Raw genomic sequence first — 27,067 nt, 5'->3', positions numbered from 1 at the left:
GGGGTACTGCACCATCTGGAGGAAGATACACATTGCAGACAGTTATTTCCTGCAACATCCTTATTCTGACAGCCACAGTCTTAAGAGGCGTTTGAAGGAGAATATGTCCACTACAAACTGAGTTTAGGACACGAACACAAACTGCACCTGACACACTATTATAGTCACTACAGTTCCTGTAATATCCCTTATAGCCGCTAAGGGGAGGGGTCCACATTACTCGGAACCAGGGTTCCTGGAGGGCAATGCAGATAGCAGGTATAAAGCTTAACAGTTGTCGTAGCTCAGCCATGTGGTGGAAAAAACCGCCGCAATTCCACTGGAGGATGACTTCCTGAGACTGGGAAGGCATGGAACATTCAAAGAGGCAGTTTACACCTCTGAGTTACCTGCTGCCACTGACTTTTTGCCAGAGTCGTCTATATCAATTGTGTCTGAGGGTCTGGTGAGATCTAGGTCCTCAGAGGACGTCGAAATCTCCACTCCATCCTCAGACGCAAAGGTTGTAGGTAGCGGTGGTGTGAGTGCCACCACAATTTCATTGGACTTAGGGGTTTTCTTTTTTGATTTCTCTCGCTGCTCCTTGGGGTTCCCTGGCTGGAAGGACTTCACTGGCTCAGCCTCAGGGACTGAGGATGACCATGAAGTTCTACGACCAGCAGCTTCGGGCTCTTCAGCCACTGGCGGGTGTCGTCTTTCCCACTAGCAGAAACCTGGGAACGGAGTGACCCAAGGGACCTCTCTGTTGTGAGAGAAGCCGACGAAGGCTTACATTTCTCTCATAGTGTGGCCAGGGAGGGTAATGATTTGGGGTCTTACTTCTGTGCATTGAATCGAGCTTGCGATCGCTTTGAGACTGCTGGCGTTTTACCACTAGCAAGAGATGATGGACTATGCTTCATCGCGTGTCATCCGCCCTGATGCTACCCACTCCGACCAGGGGCCCTCCCCATGGGTGCCACAGCAAAGGCCCCCTGGTAGGATGACCATTGCTGGGAGTCCCGATGCCCCAGGGAGATGGACATCTACCCCTTGGCATACGTGGGGAGTTAACGGCACAGGTATCAGCAGAGTGATCCCTGTGTAGTCAGGGAGCTACAACCAACAGTGTATATGGCAGCCTCACCACAACGAACTGGCTACCATGCTGGATATCAGGTGCAAAGAGGTCCATTGTCATCGTCAACGCAGAAAGCTACACTGCATAGTGCATGGTGGAAAATGCACCCAGGAAGGTGTCCTTGCCCAAGAGATGGAGAATGGGTGGGACTGCAATGCGACGACAAGAAAGTGGCCTAAAGATCTCAGTGCATGATGGTCATGATGCACCATGTGAAGCGCCCTTTCCCAATTGGTTCGCTGTTCGGGAAAATGTTGAAGAATGGAGGTCAAACCCTACAGGGGTCCATCACATAAAGGCCAAAACGTGTTGAACTCCTTTTAGTCGCCTCTTACGACAGGCAGGAATACCTCAGGCCTATTCTAACGCCGGACCTGAAGGGGGAGCCAAGTAAGACGAAGAATTTGCCAATGAGAAAGGTTTGTGCAATTATGTCTGTGGAAGGAACCAGGTGCGAGAGAAGTTCGCACATGTGCCCGATTCAAATCAGAATGTTTTGTATCCAATTCTGGAGAAATACACATGACTATTCAAGGAACGGCAGCATCTGCCAGAAATTAACCTCTTACAGCATGAAATTCTGAAGGGGGATGCTAGACAGATCGCTCAGAAACCATATGGTGAGCCAAAACATTATGACCACATGCTTAATTAATAGCTTGTTTGTCTGTCTTTGGAATGAAACACACAATTGATTCTGTCTCTCAGGGATCCAACAGTTTGTTGGTAGGTTTGTGACATTAGATGTCTACACACAGGTAATGTAATTCACATAAATAACAGGCCGCTGATTTGCCTACATGGTGATAGCACCCGATATTGACCCAAATGAGTTCCACAGGCTTTACATCAGGTGAATTTGGTTGCTGAGAAATCAACGTGAGTTCACTATAATGCTCCTCAAACCACTGTAGCACAGTTCTGGCTGCAAGACACAGACAATTATAAAAAGATGGTAGTGCTGATCGGACAGACATCAAGCATGAAGGGAAGCAGGTGGTTCGCAGCTGTCAAAGTGTCTTTGATTACTACCACAGGCGTTGTGCTAGCACAGGAGAATGTCGCACACAGCATAATACTGCTCCAACCAGCCTGTGTCCATGGCGCACTGCATGTTTTGAGCACTGTTCACCTAGATGATGGTGCTTGTTGAGATGACTATTGACCTAGTCTAGTAAAAATGTGATTCACCTGAAGAGGCAACATGTTTCCATTGATTGACAGTCAAATCCCATAATCCAATGCCCACTGCAATCTTAACTGGTGATAGGTCAACATGCGAACACATAGGGGTGGTCTGCGGTGGAGCTCTATGTGCAACAACGTACAATGAACAATGTGCCCCGAAACACTTGTGTGCGCCCCGGCATTGTGTTCTTTTGGCAGAGATACCACAGGTCACCATCTATTCTACTTCACAGAGCAGACAGTCTTCCGAACACCACGTTCTGTGAAGAGTTGTGGATGTCCAACCATTTATTGCCTAGTGGTAGTTTCATTGTCCTTCTACCTCCATCCTTAGATGCTCACAACAGCAGCACATTAACACTTGACCAGCTTCACCATTTTCGAGATACTCATTCACAGGCTCTTCATGGTAATAACCTGCCCTTCGACAAAGATGAATGTATCAATGGATTCCCCATTTGCAGCCCATATCTTCGCTACGGTGATCTACCGTCCATGTCCATTCCGTTAACATACTTTTGTTACCGCATCACGTGCCCACAACACCACCAGTCAGCATTCAACATCGCAGTGAGGAGTGGCCGTAATGTTTTGGCTCATCAGTGTAGATAACCATACCATTTACAATCTATTGTTGAAGAAACTATTCAGTAGAAGCTGGCTGCAGGGATAATGCAACACTCTGCAAAGCGCATGGTCTTCACCTTTAGTCGTGGTCCCAAAAAACAAAAGCAGTAAACAAAGTCACTACCCGAGACACTTGCCCTCTATCCCATATCAAAGAAACACTGGACTGATTGGGGGATTACCACCCCTGACCTGTGTTCTGGGTACCACCAAATTCTGAATGCACCACAAGTTTGTCCCAAAACTGCTTTTGTGGTTCCTATTGGATTATATCAGTTTCTCCATATGCAGTTTGGTCTAAGGAATGGGTCTGCCACTTTTCAAGGATTTGCTGACTTACTATTGAGAGGTTTGAAGGCTATTATGTGTCTTGTGTATCTGAACGACACAATTTTTTCAAGAGCAGTTGATGAACATGCAGAGAGATTAAGGAGCGTGTTGTCTAGGTTGCAAATTGCACACCTTAGTTTGAAAATAAAGAAGTGCTCATCTCCTAAGTCACTGTCCAGTACCTGGGACATATTATTAGTGCAGATGGAGTTAAGCCAGACCCCACATTGACAGAAGCTGTAGAAAATTTACAGTGTCTACAAATGTTGAAGAGCTGTAATCATTTCTGGGACTAGCAAATTATCATCACTGTTTTGTGGGGGATTATACTGTGATAGCCAAGTCATTGATGAAGTTGTCAAAGAAGGCTGCTGAATTTGAATGGACAGATGAATGTGACATAGCTTTGTTAATATACCCACATTTTGAAAAACGATTTATTCTTTCCACAGATGCATTTGATTACACTGTGGGCACAATTCTTTCTCAGGAGTACAATGGTTAGGAGAAGCCTATAGGTTATGCCCCTATTCAGGTGAATTCAACTGAGATTTATTATTGCACTACCAAGGAACAGCGTTTAGCACTTATGCCTTGAGTCAATTATTTTAAATGCTACTGATATGGGCACAAGTTCGTTGTTTTCACCCTTGTATGGATGTTAAGTTCAAAGGGCCCCAGTAGGTTAAGTCTATCTGCACTGAAAATAACATAGTATGATTACACAGTACGTTACAAACCTGGCCATCCCCATCAAAATGTAGGCTCATTAAGCTACAAAGTCAGAATTGTTCACAAGAATGATGCTTCAATAGAGGAGTTAAAGGAAGCACAAGATTGAGAAGTAGAATGTCACTAGTACACATCTCACCTAGAGTTTGTCACTGAAGATGGCATTCTATTTCACAAGGCCTCCTTGGGTAATAGAGTGGTAATACCTAAATAATTATGGCAGTGTGTTATGGCACAATGCCATGACAGTTTGCAGGCCTGCCATAATGGGCGATGTGCCACAAATGCTAGGATAGCCTCTCACTTTTGGTGGGAAGGCAGACAAGCAAAGTACAGAAATACCGGGTGATCAAAAAGTCAGTATAAATTTGAAAACTTAATAAATCACGGAATAATGTAGATAGAGGGGTAAAAATTGACACACATGCTTGGAATGACATGGGGTTTTATTAGAACAAAAAAAAAGTGTTACTAGAAGTGTGAAAGATCTGTAGTGCACGTCGTTTGGTGATGATCGTGTGCTCAGCCGCCACTTTCGTCATGCTTGGCCTCCCAGGTCCCCAGACCTCAGCCCGTGCCATTATTGGCTTTGGGGTTACCTGAAGTCGCAAGTGTATCGTGATCGACCGATATCTCTAGGGATGTTTGAAGGCAACATCCGATGCCAATGCCTCACCATAACTCCGGACATGCTTTACAGTGCTGTTCACAACATGATTCCTCGACTACAGCTATTGTTGAGGAGTGATGGTGGACATATTGAGCATTTCCTGTAAAGCGCATCATCTTTGCTTTGTCTTACTTTATTATGCTAATTATTGCTATTCTGATCAGATGAAGCACCATCTGTCGGCCATGTTCTGAACTTTTTTTGTTCTAATAAAACCCCATGTCATTCCAAGCATGTGTGTCAATTTGTACCTCTCTATCTACATTATTCCACGATTTATTCAGTTTTCAAATTTATACTGACTTTTTGATCACCCTGTATATTCAAAATCTAAGGAACAAAATCCCTTTACATACCCTCACAGAAGCTACGAGACCATTTCAAACCGCCATGTTCGACAATGTTGGCCCCTTTCCATGAAATACCCAATACAATAAGTACATCTCTTCTATTCTTGATCACTTTTCCCAGTACTTAATTCTAGTACCACTCACATTTATGGGCACTGGAACAGTCGCTTGCGCCTGTGTGAATTACTTGCTTCGGAAGCCCCAATGCTATATTAACTGACTAAGATTCCAACTTTATGTCTGCCCTACTTGTACAAGTATGTAAACTGTTAAGAATCAAGAGATGGTGCACAACACCTTTTCATCCACAGGCAAACAGCCGCCTCAAACGTGTCCATATGACAATTCTTCAAATTGTGTCTTATTACGTGGAGAAGACTCGTGTAGATTGGGATAAATATGTCACTTATGTTGCTTTGGCATATAACAGCTGTGTGATGAATCAACTGCATGTATGCCCTACAAAGCAGTCTATGGAAGGCCAACGAACTCCCCGTTTGCATTTGGTAACTTCCCAACTGGAGTAATTATGAGCAAAGTGAAAGTATTGGCCCGCCATCTTAAGTCAATTTGAAAATAGCTTAAGCAGAACAGCACCAAAACCACTCAACGTCAGTTGTAATGTAGTAACAAATGCACTATGCTACCATAATATAAACCAAGTGATCTTTTACTACTCCGAAATCCAGTAGATCGATAGGGAAGAACTAAAAAGTTCACTCTTTAGTATGAGGGACCTTACTCTGTTTTACAGGTGATATTCCCGGTAAACGCAATGATTCAGTTGTCTGATCATACTGTGGTAGTGCATTATGATCAGCTTAAGCTGTACCATGGCCCAGCTGTGCTGTTGCCAGATGTACCAACTAGCCCTGTTCCAAGCAAAGGTAAAAGAAAAGAAGGGCAAGCCACAGCCCACATGCTGTCACTACACCTCAAGAAATGGGAACCCCTACGCCCTAAGCTACAGATACTAAGTGTGTTTTGTAAACAGAAAAGAAAATACATTGTCAGACTTGTAGTAGTGTATAAAATCTGAGGAAAAAATTATGTAAAGGTATGAGGAGCTCTAGAGCACCAGTATGCTTTGGTATTTGAATATAAACATGTATCAGATGGACATATTTAATTGCGATAGACAAACTAGTAGAAGCCGACCTCGGGGAAGATCAGTTTGGATTTCGTAGAAATATTGGAACACGTGAGACAATACTGACCCTTCGACTTATCTTAGAAGCTCGATTACGGAAAGGCAAACCTACATTTCTAGCATTTATAGACTTAGAGAAAGCTTTTGACAATGTTGACTGGAACACTCTCTTTCAAATTCTAAAAGGGGCAGGGGTAAAATACAGGGAGTGAAAGGCTATTTACAATTTGTACAGAAACCAGATGGCAATTATAAGAATCGAGGGAGACGAAAGGGAAGCAGTGGTTGGGAAGGGAGTGAGACAGGGTTGTAGCCTTTCCCCAATGTTATTCAATCTGTATATTGAGCAAGCAGTGAAGGAAACAAAAGAAAAATTCGGAGTAGGAATTAAAATCCATGGAGAAGAAATAAAAACTTTGAGGTTTGCGGATGACATTGTCATTCCGTCAGAGACAGCAAAGGACTTGGAAGAGCAGTTGAACGGAATGGATAGTGTCTTTGAAAGGAGGATATAAGATGAACATCAACAAAAGCAAAATGAGGATAATGGAATGTAGTCAAATTAAGTCGGGTGATGCTGAAGGAATTAGATTAGGAAATGAGAGACTTAAAGTAATTAAGGAGTTTTGCTATTTGGGGAGCAAAATAACTGATGATGGTCGAAGTAAAGAGGATATAAAATGTGGACGGGCAGTGGCAAGAAAAGCATTTCTGAAGAAGAGAAATTAGTTAACATCGAGTATAGATATAAGTGTCAGGAAGTAATTTCTGAAAGTATTTGTATGGACTGTAGCCATGTATGACAGTGAAACATGGATGATAAATAGTTTGGACAAGAAGAGAACAGAAGCTTTCGAAATGTGGTGCTACAGAAGAATGCTGAAGATTAGATGGGTATATCACATAACTAATGAGGAGGTATTGAACAGAATTGGGGAGAAGAGGAGTTTGTGGCACAACTTGACTAGAAGAAGGGATCAGTTGGTAGGACATGTTATGAGGCATCAAGGGATCACCGATTTAGTATAAGAGGGCAGTGTGGAGGGTAAAAATCGTAGAGGGAGACCAAGAGATGAATACACTAAGCAGATTCAGAAGGATGTAGGCTGCAGTAGGTACTGGGAGATGATGAAGCTTGTACAGGATAGAGTAGCATGGAGAGCTGTATCAAACCAGTCTCAGGACTGAAGACCACAACAACAACAGAGATGCATGCCCCCCCCCCCCCCCCCTCAAAATGATAGAAGAAGATGCCTGAGCCACTTTATTACATTTAAGTGTCTTAAGGCATAGGATAAGTTTTAGTGTTAAGGATTAGTGACTAGAGCAGTGGAAAATGAACTATGTTGTTTTAAAGGAGAAAATGAGTAAAGTTATGATCTACTGAACATTAGAATCGGATAAAATCATGGCAATCTGTGCAAAGTAGATGAGGAAAAACTATCAAGGTACTATTGGGCCTATGAGAACAAAAGCTATCAGACGAAGAGATGACAACTTCTAAAATTATAAACGATCTATATTGTATGGAGCAGAGCTCAGAACTAAGGAAGATAGGTTTTTACAAGTTTTACATTGGAGCTAAATGACTGAATTGGACATGACAATTTTGTGACAAATATTAGGTAAATTTTATCAGTACAAGTGAACTAGATTAGCTGCTCAAATATTATGGAGTGCCTCTTATATGCTTACCAGTAACTAATTTCACAAGAATACTTAAGTTCTATAGGAGCCTAACTTAAGTGTCTATGTACAGGCAAAGGATATTAATTATTTTCTGGTACTAAAGCTACCAATTGCTTTTCATGCAATTCTCAGTGACACTCATTGGCTATTGCAACAATTCTAATTGAACAGAAGTTAGTGTACATTATTTCCATAAGAACTGGCAGTAGTTAGCAGTGAAAGGAAAGTTTATGGTGGAGGATTCCATTAATAACACTGCTGTGCTACAGGTGTCATTTGGGACGTATGAACTAACAGTAACATCACTGAGTCACAATAACGCATGATATGGAGGGAACAATCAACTTTGGTGGACATGCAAGGGAACGTTTGTTTCTGTGGTGAACTGGAATAAACTTTTCATAACATGGTTCCTTACACTACTGAAGGGGCATGGTGTGCTTGTATTGACTCTGCTGCCGAAAACCTGGTGGGTACAAATAACCGCATGCTGCCACACAGATTTCTTACGCTACTGCCACATTACCAACGTTATTCCGTACTTACTTCCAAGGAGCGGCCAGCTCAGGATAATCTGGACTGAGACACACTGACAGCACAGAATCTATATCATTTTTTTTTCCTTCCAAAAACAATGAGGTATTTCACCCTCCCTTGATGCAGTATTCCATACTTAGTTTTAACCTATTTTACCCTGAGGCATGGGTGACACCTTGTTCTGTCAAACAAGCAGGCAATCAAAACTTTGAAGGGTGAAACAACATATTGATAATCAATCAGTAAGCAGTTGGGCAGTTCTAAGGCGAAAACCCTTTAATTGTGGTCTCCGACACACATGTTGTGTCCCATATCTATGCGTGGAATATGCTAGGTGCTGCAGCATTTGATGTATCTGCACATGCTCAAAGTCTTGCCCCTCGGACTTCTCTATTGTTTTACTGGTATACATTTCCATTTTTATGCTTTCCGTATGTCCGGACACTTATTTGATAATATAATTTGAGGCATTTTCCCCCTTGAGTAACTTCGATGCTGTGAATGGTAAAAGGCACATTACTGCCATACAATAAAGCACACACATGCGAGATCCTCTGCAAAACCAACTGCAGTCTTGAGCAGAAGTGCCATTTGGATCTGCTCTAATATGCTGTGTAGTGCCATTCAGTCACACTCGACAATTATCTGCTGTCTTATTACTGCACACTTCATTAGTACACTGCCAAATACACTTCGGACACACCACGACACTCTGCACTAACAAGTCATTTCACCTTGCTAAGAGAAAATAATTACGCTTTATTGCTATAATTCTACCACCAAGGGTACAGAAAACAATTTCTGGCTCCTCAGGGTTAGAACACGGCTACTAATGGGTTTCCATGTTACATCTGGTAACCATTTTGCTAAATTACTTTATCAGCATCCAGCTTCCTTCTAGCCGCTGTCAGGAAATATACAATGTTGTCTAACCATACACCCATTCTTGCAGATGAGCCTGCTTGGATTTTTTTTTTTTTTTTTTTTTTTTTTTTTTTTTTTTTTTTTTTTACCTGCAACTCCGTATTACTGTAAGCATTTGGACTGGTATAAGACGGCTGCCACAAAAGCCTCATAAGCAAATGAAAACCACATTCACCCAGACATTTCAGTACCATCACACTCTCCTCAGCTAATGCTTATCCTTACCATGATGTGCTGTACTATGTTTGCTCTACTTACTAGCGTTGTGAGTTCCCCATCTTTCCAAAATCATTCATTGGCATAGGCTTTAATATTTGAGCAGTTGGATAATGTGCTGTACACCCCTCACGAAGCCAGTATAGTGGCTGACTTGAACTTGACTGTTTTAAAAGAAGAAGTAGCACCACAACAAATTACCAGTCAATCAATGGCATGTGAAACATTGTTGCAAAGGTCAGGCCAAAGCTGAATGCTTCGTACCTTATGGGACATTAAGCAATTGCCTATTACCACCCAGGAACAACTGTGAAGCATTTCAGAGGCCATGCCACTGAAACACAGTGAGCGAGCTGTGGTCAACGCGGGCGGCACTGTGCCGAAAACAATATCTGGAAATCCTTATAGAGCTGATGCTGGTCGTTGGGATAAACCACTTAGACAAGTCACTTTTTTTTACTGCCCAAAACCACGAAACCCTCGTATACCAGCATGTGCGACTCACACATATAGAGGGCAATCTTCTGCTACTACCAGACAAATTTGTATTGTACCTATGAACTAATACAACAATATGAGAAGGTGAGGAATTCAATCCAGCATGAACTGGTTACTACGCACCAGGGGCTGTCAAACGTAACTGCTACCCTGGGAGTAGCTAAGGGTGACACCCACGCAATCCAATTCATGTTACTACATTGCATGCTATTACTCAGCTCAGTTTACAACAAAAACTTAAGTCCTATCTTATTACTCGCTGGACTGTTCTAGTAATCACTTACAAATATCCCTTTTTCAGTTATCATCACCAATGCGTATGTTTTAGCCTATAAGGGGAATCAACTCTGTCAAATTATTATTCTGTTGCCAAGGTGTACTTATTGTGATTGGTAGACATTTTATAGGCACTAGTACCTGTCACTTGGGCCACTTGTGAAATCTAGTGTTACCATCTACACTCTTTTCTGGTTGCCTGACCAGTCACCCAAAAACAAATCCTCTGGAAAACCTAGTATGTCCTAATCACTAGTAAAGATCGAATGTGAAACATGTGTGGTGATATCTCTCAATGCCTTTCAGTCTTTTTATGCACACAATTATTACATGTGTTCTCGCTATCACTTAATACTGGGGTAAAGAACTGTGAAATTATACCATTCCTAGACAAGACTAAAACACCTCCTTACCCTCGTACTGTCCTTCACATATTAAAACCTTGGTTTGTCTCTGTTAAATACAGCTTCTTGTACTCTGTGCCACATCATACCTCACATTAGTTTTGATCTGTTACCAGTCTACACTCCTGTCTCAAATCTACCGAGTCATCACATCAAACGGTGGATTATTGTTTAACATTTCTTCTTATGACACAATTATGCCCACTGTTACGCCTCCTGCTTATTTAACCTACTCCCTTGACACTAGTCTTAAGCCTTTTATGTCATACCTGCCTGAAGACAGTAGTGTCTTACCACACCCAGACAGCTTGCCAGTGTTCTCCAAAAACTGTAAGTCTCGATGCTTAGATTCAGTTAACAAATTATTTAAAGCTTAAGAATATGGACAAACCGCTCGATCATGCAATTGTGCATATCATTCAATGGAATGGCAAAGATTATGTGCACCGAGAGATTATTCCCAGTGCTCACGATTATCCCTGTAACTCTAATCTCTGTTTGACCTGTTGTATGGGCGCTATGTATCGTGGCCATTGTGAATGTTTGAAGCCATGACCTCAACAAATACCCAAGCAGCAGCCCTCCGATGAATATCGTGGTTAATACTTACGCACACTTCAAGTATGGCCCTACCTTATGTTACTATGTAAAGGTTATGTTCCTTTTAAATGGTCAAATTTTGTGTCTTGGCAAGGGGATCACACACTGTCACTATAGTGGATAACTGTGTATCAAAGAATTTCGTTTTTGAACATTAAATGTCCTGTATATCGGGCAAAAGGATTATTGTGCAATTTTTATTAAGAAACATAGGTGATTATGCAGGTTTTGTAAACCACAGTCACACAAATTGCCTTACTCTTTATTTGTTGAACAAAGCCCCTTCTGTAACATTTATGTTAATAATAACTGTGCTACTGTTACTTTTTAAATGGCTCCACACCCTCAATTCTTGTGTGGGCCTGATGTGAGCCCTGTCCTCTAGTGTTCCAGTCACTAGTAATCCCCGAGGCCTACTTACTGAGCCTGCTAACACCCCTACAGCAGCACCAATCCTGTTGGCTTTCACTGCAGCCCTACACTGTGCTGCCCAAGCCTACCGCGTACTGCTCAACTGCTGTCTAGCTGACCGCTTTGACCGTGCCCTCGTGCTGTCCACAGGCTTTGACAGCAGTTGTTCTCCTCACATGGCCCTTACACCTATTGCATTACATATCAAGACAACTCACAGAGCCACTTCTCTGTAATTTTGCTCAATTTTGAAACAAAGCATACTTGGACATTCCACACATGACTTTCAGGAATGTCATAACCAAATCAGTTTAAAAAAAAAAAAGTATGATGTATACAATGCCCCTTTTAAGTGATTCTATATTCAATCACCCCACCCCCAAATATTTCTAAGGTCCCAATTACCACAAATGTCAGGAGAACTTTCAGCCGGAGCCATTTAAATTAGCATTCAATTTAACAATTTGTAACTCATTTTTAGGATCCATTTAACAGCTCTCGTGGAAGAGGGAGGAAATTTCATTGGTGGGCAGTTTTATTGAGAGAAAAATGGGTTTCCACATTTTTTTCCAATTTGCAATTTGAAGTGTCTTTCATATGACACATGGTACTGTCACTTTGGCAAGACAGTGACTGAGTCTGGGTTGGCATAGTACCGGATGTTTCACGTAACATTCGTGCTCAGTCCACACAAACATTGTCCCACAGTAGCACCGCTAACTGGGGATGCTATATTGAGTATTCCTGACAAAGGGATGCCCACTGCAGCACCCTCTGCCTGCCAAAAGGACTGGAGGGCAGTTACATGGGGCATGCAGGACAGTTTGGTGAGAATGCGTTGATATTGGGAACGCAATATGGCCTGCCAGCCTGGTCTGCAACTGGATGTGTCCACTAGTTCCTAAGTTTGAGTCTAGTGTACCCCTTAGGAGTAGGTTTTTGAAGAAACAAAACCTCCACTGGTGACTGGAAACAGTCTTTTCTTTGAAAGTTTTCTCTCACCACCACTTGATGCCCTGCTTCCTGTTCATTTTCTCATCCTGACCAAGTTCAACAAGTATAGTACACATGTACTGAAAGATACTACAGCTTTTATTCACACTTCGAGAACAGAAAGGCAATGCTTCTGCACCTATGCAAATTTCTGAACCTTGTAGCATGTGTCTGGGGAAAAAATGTCACAAGAATGGAACACGATATAATGGGGTCCAAATGTTTAGTTTTTAGGTGTTCAGAAATGTAAGATCCGAGGAAAAAGAGAAGTCTGGGATACATCCTATTGCAGTACCACAATTGAAAAGTGGATGCATCATTATGAAGACTTGCTGGTCAGCCATGAAGACCCCAACACAATAGATACAGTTAACACAAATCACTGGAAGGAAACTTCTAAGGCTGTGTTAGAACTAGTATTACAAAATAAATAAATAAATAAATAAATAAAAATAAGAAAAAAAGGAGGGCCTCAGGACGAAAAGTTTTTTACCAATGTTGAGTGAGGTATGACACACATGGAAGACTCCAGAGGAATGGGAAGTGTGCGATATAATTAGATTCCGTAAGACGAGTGAGCCCCCAATGAACCGTGGATCTTACTGTTGATTGTAAGACATTTCCAGTTGCAGATGTGGGCTCTGACCAAGATCTATTGGCTACTAACTGTAGATTAAAATTCAAAAAATTGTAGAAAGGTAGGAAATTATGGAGTTGAAAGAATCAGATGTTATAGAGTGTTTCAGAGGGAGCATTAGCCAACAATTGACAAGAACAGGGGAAAGGAATACCGTAGAAGATGAATGGGTAGTTTTTAGAGATTAAATAGTGAAAGTAGCACAGGATCAAATAGGTGAAAAGACAAGGCCTAGTAAAAATCCTTGGACAACAAAGGAGGTACTAAATTTAATTGATGAAAGAAGGAAATATAAAAATGCAGTAAAAGAAGCAGTTGAAAGGGAATAGAAACATTTAAAAAGTTAGACTGATAGGAAGTTCAAAATGTCTAAGCACGAAGGGATAGAGGACAAAGGTATGGATTTAGAAACATATTTCACTAGAGGAAAGATAGATACTGCCTACAGGAAAATTAAAGGCCTCTGAAGAATAGAGAAGCAGCTGTATGGATATCATGAGCTTAGATGGAAAACCAGTTCCAAGCAATAAAGGAGGAGTTTAAAAGTGGAAAGTCTATACATGGGAGCTACTCTTGAGAGCAGTATTATAGAAATGGAAGAGGACATAGAAGAAAATGAGATGGGAGATATGATACTGTGAGAAGAATTTGACATAGCAGTGAAAGACCTACGGTGAAACTAGGCCCCAGGTAGAGGACATTCCACCTGAACTACTTATATCCTCGGGAGAGACAGCCACGATAAAACTCTTCCATCCTGTGTGCAAAATGCAAGAGACAGGAGAAATACCCCCAGACTTCAAGGAGAATATAATAATTCCAATTCCAAAGAAAGCTAGGGAAAATAGGTGTGAATATTAGTGAACTATTAGCTTGATAAGTCATGCTTTCAAAACGCTAACATGATTTCTTTACAGAAGAAGAATGGAGAAACTGGTAGAAGCCAACTTTGGAAAAGGTTGGTTTGATTCTGAAGAAATGTAGGAACACATAAGACACTACTGGCCCTACAACTTCTCTTAGAAGATGGATTAAGGAAAGGCAAGCTTATATTTACAGCATTTGTAGACTTACAGGAAGCTTCTGACAAAGCTGGCTGGAAAATTATTTGAAATTCTGAAGGTAGCAGGGACAAAATACAGAGACCAAAAGGCTGTTTAAAACTTGTTCAGAAACCAGACAGCAGTTGTAAGGGTCAATGGGCATTAAAGGGAAGCAGTGGTTGAGAAAGGAGTGCGACAGAGTTGTAACCTATCTCTGATATTATTCAATCAGTACACTGAGCAAGCATTAAAGGAAACCAAAGAAAAAACTGGAGTAGGAATTGAATTCAAGAGAGAAGAAATAAAAGCTGGAGGTTTGCTGATGACACTGTAATGCAGCCAGAGACAGCAATGGACCTCTAAGAGCAGTTAACAGAATGGACAGTGTCTCTAAAGGAGGATATAAGATGAACATCAACAAAAGGAAAATCAGGATAATAGAATGTAGTAGATTAACTCAGGAGATGCTGTGGGAATTAGATTAGGGAAAGAGACATTTGAAGTAGCACATGAATTTTGCTGTTTGAGCAGCAACATAACTGATGGTAGCCAAAGTAGAGAGCATATGAAATGTAGACTGGCAAGGCTACAAAAGTATTTCTGGAGGAGAGAAATTTGTTAGCACTGAATATAGATTTAAGTGCTAGGAAGTCTTTTTTAAAAAGTATTTGTGTTGAGTGTAGCCATGTATGGAAGTGAAACATTTATGATAAGCAGCTTAGACAGGAAGAGAATAGAGGCTTTTAAAATGTTGTGCTACACAAGAATGCTGAAGATTAGATGAGCAAATCATGTAACTAATGAGGTGTCACTGAACAGAACTGGAGAGAAAATAAATTTGTGGCACAACCAGACTAGAAGAAGGGATCAGTCAACAGGACATTCTGAGGCATCAAGAGATCAGCAATTCAGTACTGGAGCAAAGTATTAGGGGTAAAATAATTAGATGGAGATGAAAAACAAATACAGTAAGGAGATTCACAAGGATGTAGATTGCAGTACTTATTTGGAGATGAAGAGGCTTGCACAAAATACGAGTAGCATGGAGTGTGGTATCAAACAAGTTTCCAGACTGAAGACCACCACCATCACCACCACCACCACCACCACCACCACAGCAACAACAACAACAAGAAGATGGGTGAGGAAACCACCTATGATAATTACAGAGGAGTCACATAAATGAATGTCACGCAAAATTTAAACATCAACAGTTACGAATAAATTGCAGCATTAAGCTGAACAGGTACTGTTGAAATGCCAGCGTCCTTACAATTTTACAGATATGAGATATATAAGAGAAAAACAGAATAACACCCACCAGGCCAACAGCCTATCCAGAATCTAAGCTGGGGAAGGGAAATCCCATTAGTTTTGTGGTGTACCGCAAAATGGATTTCTCAAGAAATGGTTCTGGGACTAGTCAATATCCATTGCATGTTCTAGTTTTCTCAAAGTAATACTGAACTGATACATCAGTCTGTTTGATGGGGCATGATGAGAGTTGGGTTTGTGGTGATTGATATATTTTTTTGGCGGTTGGCGGAGGGTTGGGGATTAATGACAGCTGCCTTCTCTGCCCTTTGCAGGGTTAGCACTTGTTGCACGCACCAGATTATATGCTAGTTTTTGATTATGCTTCCTAGATTGTGGAATATACTAGAACATTATAGAATATAACCCTTGAACTCAATATTTTCTGTGTTCACACCTAGCCTAGCAGCATTGTTTATGTGGCTAATTACTACAAGAATGCGAAACTTTATTAAAATTAGTCTAAAGCAGAATTATGTGTCTAAAATTAATTAACCCTGAGGTGCTGTTGTCCACTGCAGTGGACAGCTGTTAATGTCACTTCTTTGACATATTTAATCAGACTGATTAAAAACATCAAAGAAGTCACATTAACAGTGTACAATTGCACCATAGGATTAAATTCCCAGAATTTGTTAACTATGAACCTTTATTATATTTAAAATACCAGGATCAACTAAAAGCAACTTTCAGTGTGGCACAATGAAAGCAATCTTAAAAACAAAGTCTCTTTCCAAGAATTTCCAGGAATTCTGCCAATAGACAGAACCTAAAATTTATATGTGCATCTGTCTTTGTCTCTGTGATGACCTGATAAAATAAATATAATGCACACTGAAATATTTAGTATCCTTCTAAATATTTTCATGCACCACTTTAAAGTTTTTCCTTTCCACAAAAACAATTTGTAGAACCTGATTTCTTCAGACTTTTTCACCTCCCAACTAATATCTAAATGGTGTGTTACAGCAGACATGTGCACACTAAGCTGACAAAGTACTATTGCCCATCTCCTATGGACGGTAGAGCAATACAGTTCTACTTGCAAAATTGCAACTGGTGAGTAGACAGATTGTTGGCAGTGCAGACACTCTCGGCACAGAAGTGCATACTTGAGTCTACAGTTTAGATGACTAATTTAACCAATGTTATTGACTCCTTTATGATCAGGCATAATATTAAAAGGCACAATAGGAAAGCCATTAATAGTAAATCAAAGATAAAAGCAAGGCCGAGGCCTTTCACCTATGTTGTTTGACATGTACATAAACAAGACTCACCAAGAGCAGCAGTAGAGGAACTGAAAAGGAATACACATGGGGGAATAAGGGAAATAATGATGGTGTTATGACAATCTTGCAAAGAAATTCAAGAAAACTAATAACATACTATGTCGAGGCGGAAAGATCCACGACAGCTCCCAGTGCTGTTGCCAGCTTTCAACTGCAAACCACTAACAGCTGTAGGCACGAATTGTAGCCATCTACGGGAGCTGTCACAACACGGAAGTGTCACAACGAAGACATTTACGTTATCGGTTGAGGTAGGCCCGTGAATCTGGTGTGCCCAACCCACTGCAACTTACAGGGATCAACTTACAACGATTCAACTACACAATTGTATAACATGAAAATATTGACCAGGAAACTGAAAACAAAGGTTATGTAAGGAAAACATGTACAGAGGGCTAAGAAGCTGATTAATGAGAAATAACACAACTGATGCTTTCACTTAAATCTATTAATAGCAATATATCTTAACAATGTGGTAAGAACTGTCAGCCTCCATAGCTAAGTGGTCAGCGTGGCTGACTTTCCAGAACAGCCAGAGATTTTCCTCAGTGGAGGACTGGAACAATGTCCACTCATACTTGTTTTGCCAACTGAGGAGCATATCAATTGAGAAGCAGTGGCTCTAATGTTTGGGAAGTTGACAAGAGTCGGGAGGGCACTGTGCTTGACCCAGTGGCCCTCATACTGCATCCACATGAAGGAATTACAATAGAGGACAATACAGTGGCTGATCGCCATCCCGTGGTCCTCTGAGCCTGAATGTGGAGCTACTTTTTACTTAATGTGGTAAGAACTAGTGAGACTATGAAAAAATAGAAAAGTACCACAACAACTGGAATGAACACAAAGGATGGACAGCTCTAAACTTGCTACATTAGCTCTAGATCATAAAACATATGGGAGGAGAAACAATAGAAGACCTAAGAAGAGAAACTGAATCGATGCAGAATTAAATGGCACTTTGGGAAACATGTGAGGGAATGTATAAAATAACCTCAAAACATTCTTTGTTCTATGAGAAGTGAGACATGGGGATTAAGGTAACAATTAAGAGAAGGATAAAAACATTAGAAATTGTGTTTTTATTACAGACCAAGGGGATTACTTTATGAGATAAAACTGGAAGTTGTGCTACCTATAGGATAACATTAATATTAATAAAATGACCAATGAAGTACCCATGGCAATGACTAACATTTCCAACAAATGACTCAGTCGCATACATACGTCTATTCGAAACCTAAAAGAAGAAAGGATACCAGTCAACTGTAAGGAAAACGGAATCAGCTCTTACATAAGTTTTCGAATGGGATTTTTACAAATACTTGTTTACAAGATGAAGAGGATACCTACAGTGCATGGCTAGCAGATGTACTTGTAAGAGACAGCTGCATTTGTACCCAACAATGAAAATATAGTCTTGGTTGAAAAAGTTGCTCAATGTTTTTGCTATCCAAGAAGGAATTGGCGAGGGACCCACTTCATTGTCAGTTACCGATTTACCTGTTGTCATGATCTGAGGCAGCTGACAAGAACGCCTGTCATGCACACTCTTTCTTATTACTGTCACACTCAGTACCCAAAGGTTACTTGAATTGGGGTAATAGCAAAAGATAATTTACATGATGACCTCTGGAAACCAGCGTATGCTTGATATTAGGGATATAGAAAAGCTCTACTCTGGCAGCAATAAAACACAAGAAATCCTGCCTCCACAGTACTTTGTCCATGGAGTAACTGTTACACAGACAGCCAGTATATCACGTGAAAATATCTGTCATAATCAACACTAAATTATTCCCTTCATCAAGAACACACAAATGCTTACTCTCCAATATATCACTTATAGCAAAGTCAATTTCTCACCAGTGTCTGTCCAGGAAAAATAATACTAGTTGTGACTGAAGTTAGTAATAGGAAAAGAAATGTTGCATTACCCCTGTTACAATAAACACTGTTCTGATACAAATTATTTAGTTTCTCAGAAATAAATGAATGATCTTCATAGAAAACAGGAAAGCACAACAAAATTGTCCCCAGTAATCTATCCATTTGCAACAGCAACAGGTGGACTTCACATCTGTTTATAACATCCTGAGGAGCAAAAAGTTTATTTTATTAACAATACTAGAACTAAGATACATGGCATTTCTTACCTTGGACTTTGTACCACTGGCTGCTCGTATTGCTACCACAGAAGAGCTGAGCATAATGTCTGTATTGAACAAAATCTTCTCAAACTGATACAGATTCCCAGGAGAACCCTACAGCAAAGAAAAATAAATGTTAGTCATCTGCTATTATTTATAAACACAAACTCAAAATCAGTGAAATCACAGATCATATTACTATCAAAGGTAAGGAAGACTGTTACAGGCAAGTCATATCTTGTGCAATATCGAATACAGGAGAAGATAAACTGAATTTGCATTATATTTATACATACAAATATAATGAACACTACACTTTTGAATCTTTAAATTTGCAGTAAGTTAACAATTTGGTTCCACAAAAAGCAAACAATAGTGTACTTCACTTGCCAACAAACATTATGAAGAACAGTTAGTTAGTTAGTTTCATGTTCCATGGATCATTTGTATGGTTGATTGTGATTATGCAGAACTAGTCATTTTACAATCAAATTACACATTCATATATAAATATGACAAAACTGATCACCTACAATTTTTTTGCATTGTTGTAGGTTGATTCCTACACATCACTTTTTACACAATGCAAAATTAGATATTCTAATTCATCTTCAAGGTTTTATAGGACTACAGAGGAAACTACATTGTTATTTTTATGAGATGGAACTATATTACTCTGCTTTGTATACACCGTTTACAAGGATGACAATATAAATAAGAAGAAACTGCACGGTGCATTCACTTCATCACAGATCAGATTACAAGACAAAATACAACTTTTCTGGAATAACTTTTATGAACGGTATACGACAAATGACTTATTACATTTATACATTTAAACAAAATTTTTGCACACATCTCTGTTTAAATTTGTTCTAACTTAAGACAAGAACCAAATATTGCAACTGAAGACACTCTACTGTCATTTGAACATGAAGCTTGTGCTTTAAAAGATAAATTTGGACTTCAAAAGGGTCTCTCCACAGAACATGATTTAGATTATACAAAATTTAAATGACAAAATATTGCCAACTGGTATTTTCTATGAATTGTCAAAAGCATTGTACAGGAGGTCAAATATTATGGAATCGCAGGCCTTGATGATAAATGGTTTTCATCCTACTTAGCTGTAAGGATGCTGATAGTTCCACCAAGAAACTTCGGGGGGGGAGTGTACACAAAGAAACGGGTCCTTCAGAATGGGGAATAATCAATTGGGGTGTATCATAACGACTGATACTGGATCTGCTCTAGTTCTTATCAAATATTTATAATCTTTGATCATATAATGAAGATGCAGACATATTTCTCTTCACTGACGATGCAAGTATTACACTCAATCCTAATGGAGTACCTTCAACACTTGAAAATGTAAATGACACATTTCTTCAGTTAATCAATGTATGGGTACAATTAGGATACCACATTAGCGAGTTAAAATTTCTTAGCTTTTTGCAGTAAATCTGTCTGACATCTGCCCAAATGATTGGTGCTCATAGAAACCATGCAGGACTTTCTCTGCCTAGAAAAAGTGAACAAACATGACGACAAAACATGTTTCCTAATTTGACAACAAACTGATGACAGCTCTATAGACCTACAGTTTAGACATCTGTACTCTTAACCCTTCTTAAAATTGGAACAATCTGTGCCATTTTCCACTCTGCTCTGCTCTGTTGTTGCAATAACCTACAATAAACTGTTTTTGGTAGAGGGGCCAGTTTTCACTTATCCAGTATATGTATGAGTACCTTGGCAGATACAGTACCCTTCACTTTAAGGACTGACTTCTGCAATTTTTCATTTCACACTCATTTATTTCCAATGGGTAGTTTGTGATCATTTTCTTATTGTAATTGTTAACCAGAAACAGCATCCTACTTTTCTTTTAACACTAGTGATCAGTGAAGTGACAATACCCTTGTGTGTTCATACATAATGACTCTGAGAAGCTAATCTGCAGAAACCAGCACAGTTTTAGGAAACAGCGGTCATGCGAGAGACAGCTGGCCCTCTTTGTGCATGATATACAACAGGCTCTAGATACCGGCTCCCAGGTTGATGTCGTATTTCTCAACTATCGAAAGACTTTAGACTCAGTTCCGCACTGTCACTTGCTCCAAGAAGTGCGCGCTTACGGTTTATCTGATGTATCTGATGACATATGCAGTTCGATAGAAAGTTTTCAAACAGACAGAGAGCAGTATGTCATCTTGAATGGGATGACTTCAACAGAAACAAGCATAACATGAGGTGTGCCCCAGAGCAGCATGATAGGTCCACTGCTTTTTATGATTTACATAAGCGATCTGGTTGATGGTATTGATAGCGGCATTAGACAGTTTGCCAATGATGCTGTAGTCTACAGGAAAGTAGTATCACATGAAAGTTGTGAACAAGTCTATGAGGATTTGCAGAAAATAAATGCGTGTTGTAATGACTGGCACTTATCTATCAATATTAGTAAGTGTAACCTACTGCGTATAAGAAGGTGAAAATCCCCATTAATGTATGAGTACAAAATAAATGCCCAGTCTTTGGAAGTGGTAACATCTGTCAAGCATCTGAGTGTGACTGTTCGAAATAATCTCAAATGGAATGATCAGATTACACAAGTAACAGGCAAGGCAAATTATAGATTGCAGTTTTCTGGTAGAATCCTGAAGTGATGCACTAGTTCAACAAAGGACATTGCTTACAATCTACCTACATCTACATCTATAGTCCGCAAGCCACCAAACGGTGAATGGCGGAGGGCAATTTACATGCCACTCTGATTACCTCCCTTTCCTGTTCCAGTCGCATACGGTTCGCAGGAAGAACGACTGCCAGATAGCCTCCGTGCACACTCGAACCTCTCTAATTTTACATTCGTGATCTCCTTGGGAAGTATAAGCAGGGGGAAGCAATATATTCGATACCTCATCCAGAAACGCACCCTCTCAAAGCCTTGACAGCAAGCTACACCGTGATGCAGAGTGCCTCTCTTGCAGAGTCTGCCACTTGAGTTTGCTAAACATCTCTAATGCTATCACACTTACCAAATAACCCTGTGACGAAATGCACTGCTCTTCTTTGGATCTTCTCTATCTCCTCTGTCAACCCGACCTGGTACGGATCCCACACTGATGAGCAATACTCAAGAATAGGTCGAAAGAGTTTTGTAGATGTACTCCCAGATATTTTACAGAAGTAACTGCTACCAGTGTTTGTTCCGCTATCACATAATCATACAATAAAGGATCCTTCTTTCTATGTATTTGCAATACATTACGTTAGTCTATGTTAATGGTCAGTTGCCACTCCATGCACCAAGTGCCTATCCGCTGCAGATCTTCCTGCCTTTCGCTGCAATTTTCTAATGCTGCAACTTCTCTGTATACTACAGCATCATCCGTGAAAAGCCGCATGGAACTTCTGACACAATATGTTAGTTCGTCCAGTGTTTGAGTATTGTGCATCTGTATGGTACCATTACTAGTTGGGTCTGATTCAAGAGATTGAGAAGCTTCAAAGAAGAGCGGCAAGATTTGTGACTGGTACATTTAGCCATCGCAAGAGCGTTACAAATCTCATAGAAAGTTTGAAGTGGGACACACTTGCAGATAGATGTCGTGCTAAACAGAAGGGGCTGCTCACTAAATTCTGAAATCAGATCTTCGCCGAAGATGTAGAGCATATATTATTACCACGAACTTTCAAATCGCGCAGTGATCACCATTCAAAGATAAGGGAAATTAGAGCTCGTACAGAGGCGTTCAGACAGTCATTTTTCCCTCGCACGATGGGGGGAATATGACTTTGGCGCGAATTGTGCCCTCCACCACACACCGCTTGGTGGCTAGCGGAGTATAAATGTAGATGTAGATTCCTTACTTCAATATATTGTCAAATTATGGTCAGTTTGTTGCCAGCAAATCTACCAATTTTGTCTCAGGACAGTTCAAAATAATTTTCAGTAAAGTTTTTGGTACAATGTTACAAGAATCTTTGTCACCCAATCTAAATCTGTGAGTCTCCCAGACTACAAATGGTCAATTGAAACCTCCATCTATTATTATAAAATTATCAATGAGGAAATTTCTGATATATTGCAGGCTTTCTCTGAAGCATTCCATCACTTTAATACACAATGTGAATGGGGACAGAAATAGCAGATGATTGTTTTTTATCTTCTTTCGATGATTATATTTGCTCAGATAATTTTGTATTCTGGCTTTGCATATACATCTTTATACATTAATGACTGCTTTGGCAACAAATTGTCATCAGCAGTACATACAACAGCATAAACCCAAATTAGGTTTTTTTTATATGAGATCTTATGGGCATTAAGGATAGAGATGGAAAATGTGTAACACAGAAAAAAGAAAAAAAAATCATTGGCATGTAGCCAAGAAGTCTGCAGAGATGTCCACACAACAAAAATTGATCACTGGATCCAAAATAGTCTACATGTTGAACCATAAAAAAAGTTACTTTATGTGATTTTTCATGATGACTGCTCAGTTAATTTAAATGTGTGTCTTAATGTCTGATATGCCTTTTTTCAAAATAATGGAACAAAATAATCCGTTCCTTTGTGAAGCACCCATACAAAGCCAAATATTTATTTATTTATTCCCATCCTTGGAAATGGGCGGAGCCCTCCACTTATATTTGTGCCAGTGCTTACAGAAGAACTTCAGACCATGGTAAGTAATTGACATACAGAGCCTGTAATTCTGATCATCATTCATATATTTTGGGCCTTATTCAAACTAGTGGTGCACTTCAGCAGTGGTTGGATGTGACACTGTATCTGCTCCTTATAACCTATAATTTTATGACTCATCAAAATGTGAGACTTAACATCACAATACCAATGTTTTTAACACAGTTGTATGACACACTGACACACAATGGAATGATCAAAGGTAACTACCAATCACATAGTGGAAAAGTTAAGCGCTTGCTATGAACATAAACATGAAGCTAAATATTACAGCTCACAAATCTCCCCCCCCCCCCATCTCTCTCTCTCTCTCTCTCTCTCTCTCTCTCTCTCTCTCTCTCTCTCTCTCTCTCCCCCCCCCCCCCCCACCTCCCAAAAAAAAGAAAGGGTGCACTCAGAAGCAAAGAGGCGAACGCAAGCGCATGCGCATGCACATGCACATGCACAGGTGGCCAAACAATGGTGTGCAGTCTTGCAGTCAGGCTCTAGCATACATAATTGTGCTCCACTGGTTAAGTGGCGACAGCCAAGGGTGGGCAACCAGGTCACTTGGTTGGCCTTACTCATACCATTTTATGAATTCTACATCTACATCAACATGGCTACTCTACAAATCACACTTAAGTGGCTGGCAGAGGGTTCATCAAACCACCTTCACAACTGTTTTCTGTTCCAGACACTAACAGTGCACGGAAAAAACGAACACTTCTATCTTTCTGTGCAAGCTCTGATTTCTCCTATTTTATTATGATGATCATTTCTGCTATGTACATCACCATCAACTAAATATTTTCATATTTCCAGGAGAAAGTTGGTGATTGAAATTTCTTGAGAAGATCCCACAGCCCACCCCAAATCCTGCATCACGTCCATAACACTTTCTTACCCATTTCTTGATGATGCAAAATGAGATGCCCTCCTTTGAACTTTCTCGATGTACTCCATTAATCTTATCTGGTAAGGATCACACACCGCACAGCAGTGCTACAAAAGAGGATGGACTAGTGTAGTGTAGGGAGTCTCTGTAGCAGATCTGTTGCAGCTTCTAGATGTTCTGCCAACAAAACACAGTCTTCGGTTCAGCTGAATTTACAGCCATTAGATTTGATTGATTTATCATGTAACAGAAGTTAAACAGATTCATTTTAGCACTCATGTGGATGACTTCACACTTTTCATTATTTAGGGTTAACTGCTAATTTTTGCACCATACAGAGATTTTTTCTAAATTGTTTTGCAATCTATTTTGATAGTCTGATGACTACTAAGTGATAAACGACAGCATCATCTGCAAACAATTTAAAGACAGCTGCTTAGATTGTCTCCTAAATCTTTATCTGTGTAAGGAACAGCAGATGACCTGTAACACTACCTTGGGGAATGCCAGAAATCACCTCTGTTTTACTCGGTAACTTTCCATCAGTTACTACAAACTGTGACCTCTTTGACAGAAAATCACGAATACAGTTGCATAACTAAGATGATTTTCCATACGCAGACAATTTGATTACAAGCTGCTTGTGAGGCACAGTGTCAAACAAAGCCTTCTGGAACTTGACATATGGAATCAATTTTAATCCCTTGTCAATATTACTCAACACCTTGTGCAAGTAAAGGGCTAATTGTGTTTCATAAGAACAATGTTTTCTAAATCAGTGTTGACGGTGTGTCAACAGACCATTTTCTTCGAGGTAATTCGTAATGTTCAAACACAACATATGTTACAGGTGTGGCGAATGTGTAGCCAGCAGAGAACAACTGAGTCCTTGCTAGAGGCTTGCATGGAGGAGCGCCACACACCAGTAGTCTCCTTGATGACCCAAAGTTTGTTGGGGGAAGGCTGGGAGCCTCATTCATCACCCCCAATTACCAAGGACTTTTTGTCGCAATAATGACTGGAGATCACATTCTGGAAGGCCAATCTCCAGGGTTAACTGGCAACTGCACAATACGGCCCAAGACTGCACCTTGCAGCTGCCGTTCAGCAACTGCAATTCCAGTGGAGCTGTAGTACAGGCAAAAGTCATCAGCATACAAAGAAACTGATACGGATGTTCCCACAGCTGCATCTAGCCCATTGATAGCAACTAAAAAGAGGCAGACACTCAAGACAGAGCCTTGTGAGATCCCATTCTCCTGGACTCAGGAGGAACTACGGGAGGGGCCAACTTGCATGCGGAAGGAACGAAGCGACAGAAAATTTGGAAAAAATCTAGAGTGGACCCCTAAGACCCCACCCATGAAGCGTAGTGAGGATGTGATGTCGCCATGTTGTATTATATGGCTTCCACATTTCATAAAAGATGGCAACCACATGCTGATGGCAGGCAAAGGCAGTAGGAATGGCAGACTCCAGGCAGACCAGATTATCACTGGCACAGCAGGCCTTACAGAACTCACCCTGAGACAGAGCCAGAATACCCCAAGACTCAAGTAGACAACTCAACCTCCGGCTCACCATGCGTTCGAGCAACTTGCACTGAATGTTGGTAAGACTAATGGGGAGGTAGCTGTCCACCTCCAGTGGGTTCTTGCCAGGTTTCAACACTGGTATGATAATGCTTTCCCACCATTGTGATGGGAACTCAGATACGGTTTAAATGGTCTAGGAGGTGTTGCTGGCAGTCCACAGAGAGGTGTTTGAGCATCTGACAGTGGATGCGATCCGGTCCAGGAGCCTTATCAGGGCAAGTGGCTAGGGCACTTTGGAATTCCCACATTCTGAATGGAGCATTGTATGATTCAGAGTGGCGTGTATGGAATGAAAGGCTCTGATGTTCCAACTGCTCTTTCAGAGAGCGGAAAGCCAGCGCGTAATTTGTAGAAGCGGAAGTCTGAGCTTAATGCTGTGCTAAGAGTTCTGCAATTTTGTCTGATTCAGTACAGACTGCTCCATTCAGGGAAAGCCCTGGTATGCTGACAGGGGTCTGATATCCATGGAGTCACCTAATCTTGGTCCAAACCTGCGAAGGAGAGGTACGGATGCCAATGGTGGAGACATACCTTTCCCAGCACTCCTGCTTCCGTCGGCGAATAAGGCATTGGGCTCGGGCGCCGAGTCACTTAAAGGTAAGTAGGTGTTCCAGTGGTGGGTGCCGCTTATAACATTGGGAGGCCCACCTATGATCACTAATCACCTCAGCGATCTCCAGTGACCACCAAGGCACAGTCCTCTGAACAGGGAGAACAGGGAATTACAGAT

At 40.7% G+C, this 27,067-nt stretch overlaps 1 protein-coding gene across 1 annotated transcript in view; it reads right to left on the bottom strand.

Annotated features, from left to right (window-relative positions):
• The window catches only part of LOC126297694 (DNA mismatch repair protein Msh2), a 196,179-nt gene that overhangs the window by 82,682 nt on the left and 86,430 nt on the right, over positions 1–27,067 (bottom strand). The window contains exon 5 of the mRNA XM_049988816.1: positions 19,158–19,265. Within this exon, the coding sequence (XP_049844773.1) occupies positions 19,158–19,265 (108 nt within the window). The remainder of the gene's footprint in view (positions 1–19,157; positions 19,266–27,067) is intronic.

The sequence above is a fragment of the Schistocerca gregaria genome, chromosome X (genome assembly GCF_023897955.1).
Source record: "Schistocerca gregaria isolate iqSchGreg1 chromosome X, iqSchGreg1.2, whole genome shotgun sequence".
NCBI classification, from domain to species: Eukaryota; Metazoa; Arthropoda; class Insecta; order Orthoptera; family Acrididae; genus Schistocerca; species Schistocerca gregaria.
This window is presented reverse-complemented; position numbering and strand designations above follow the sequence as displayed.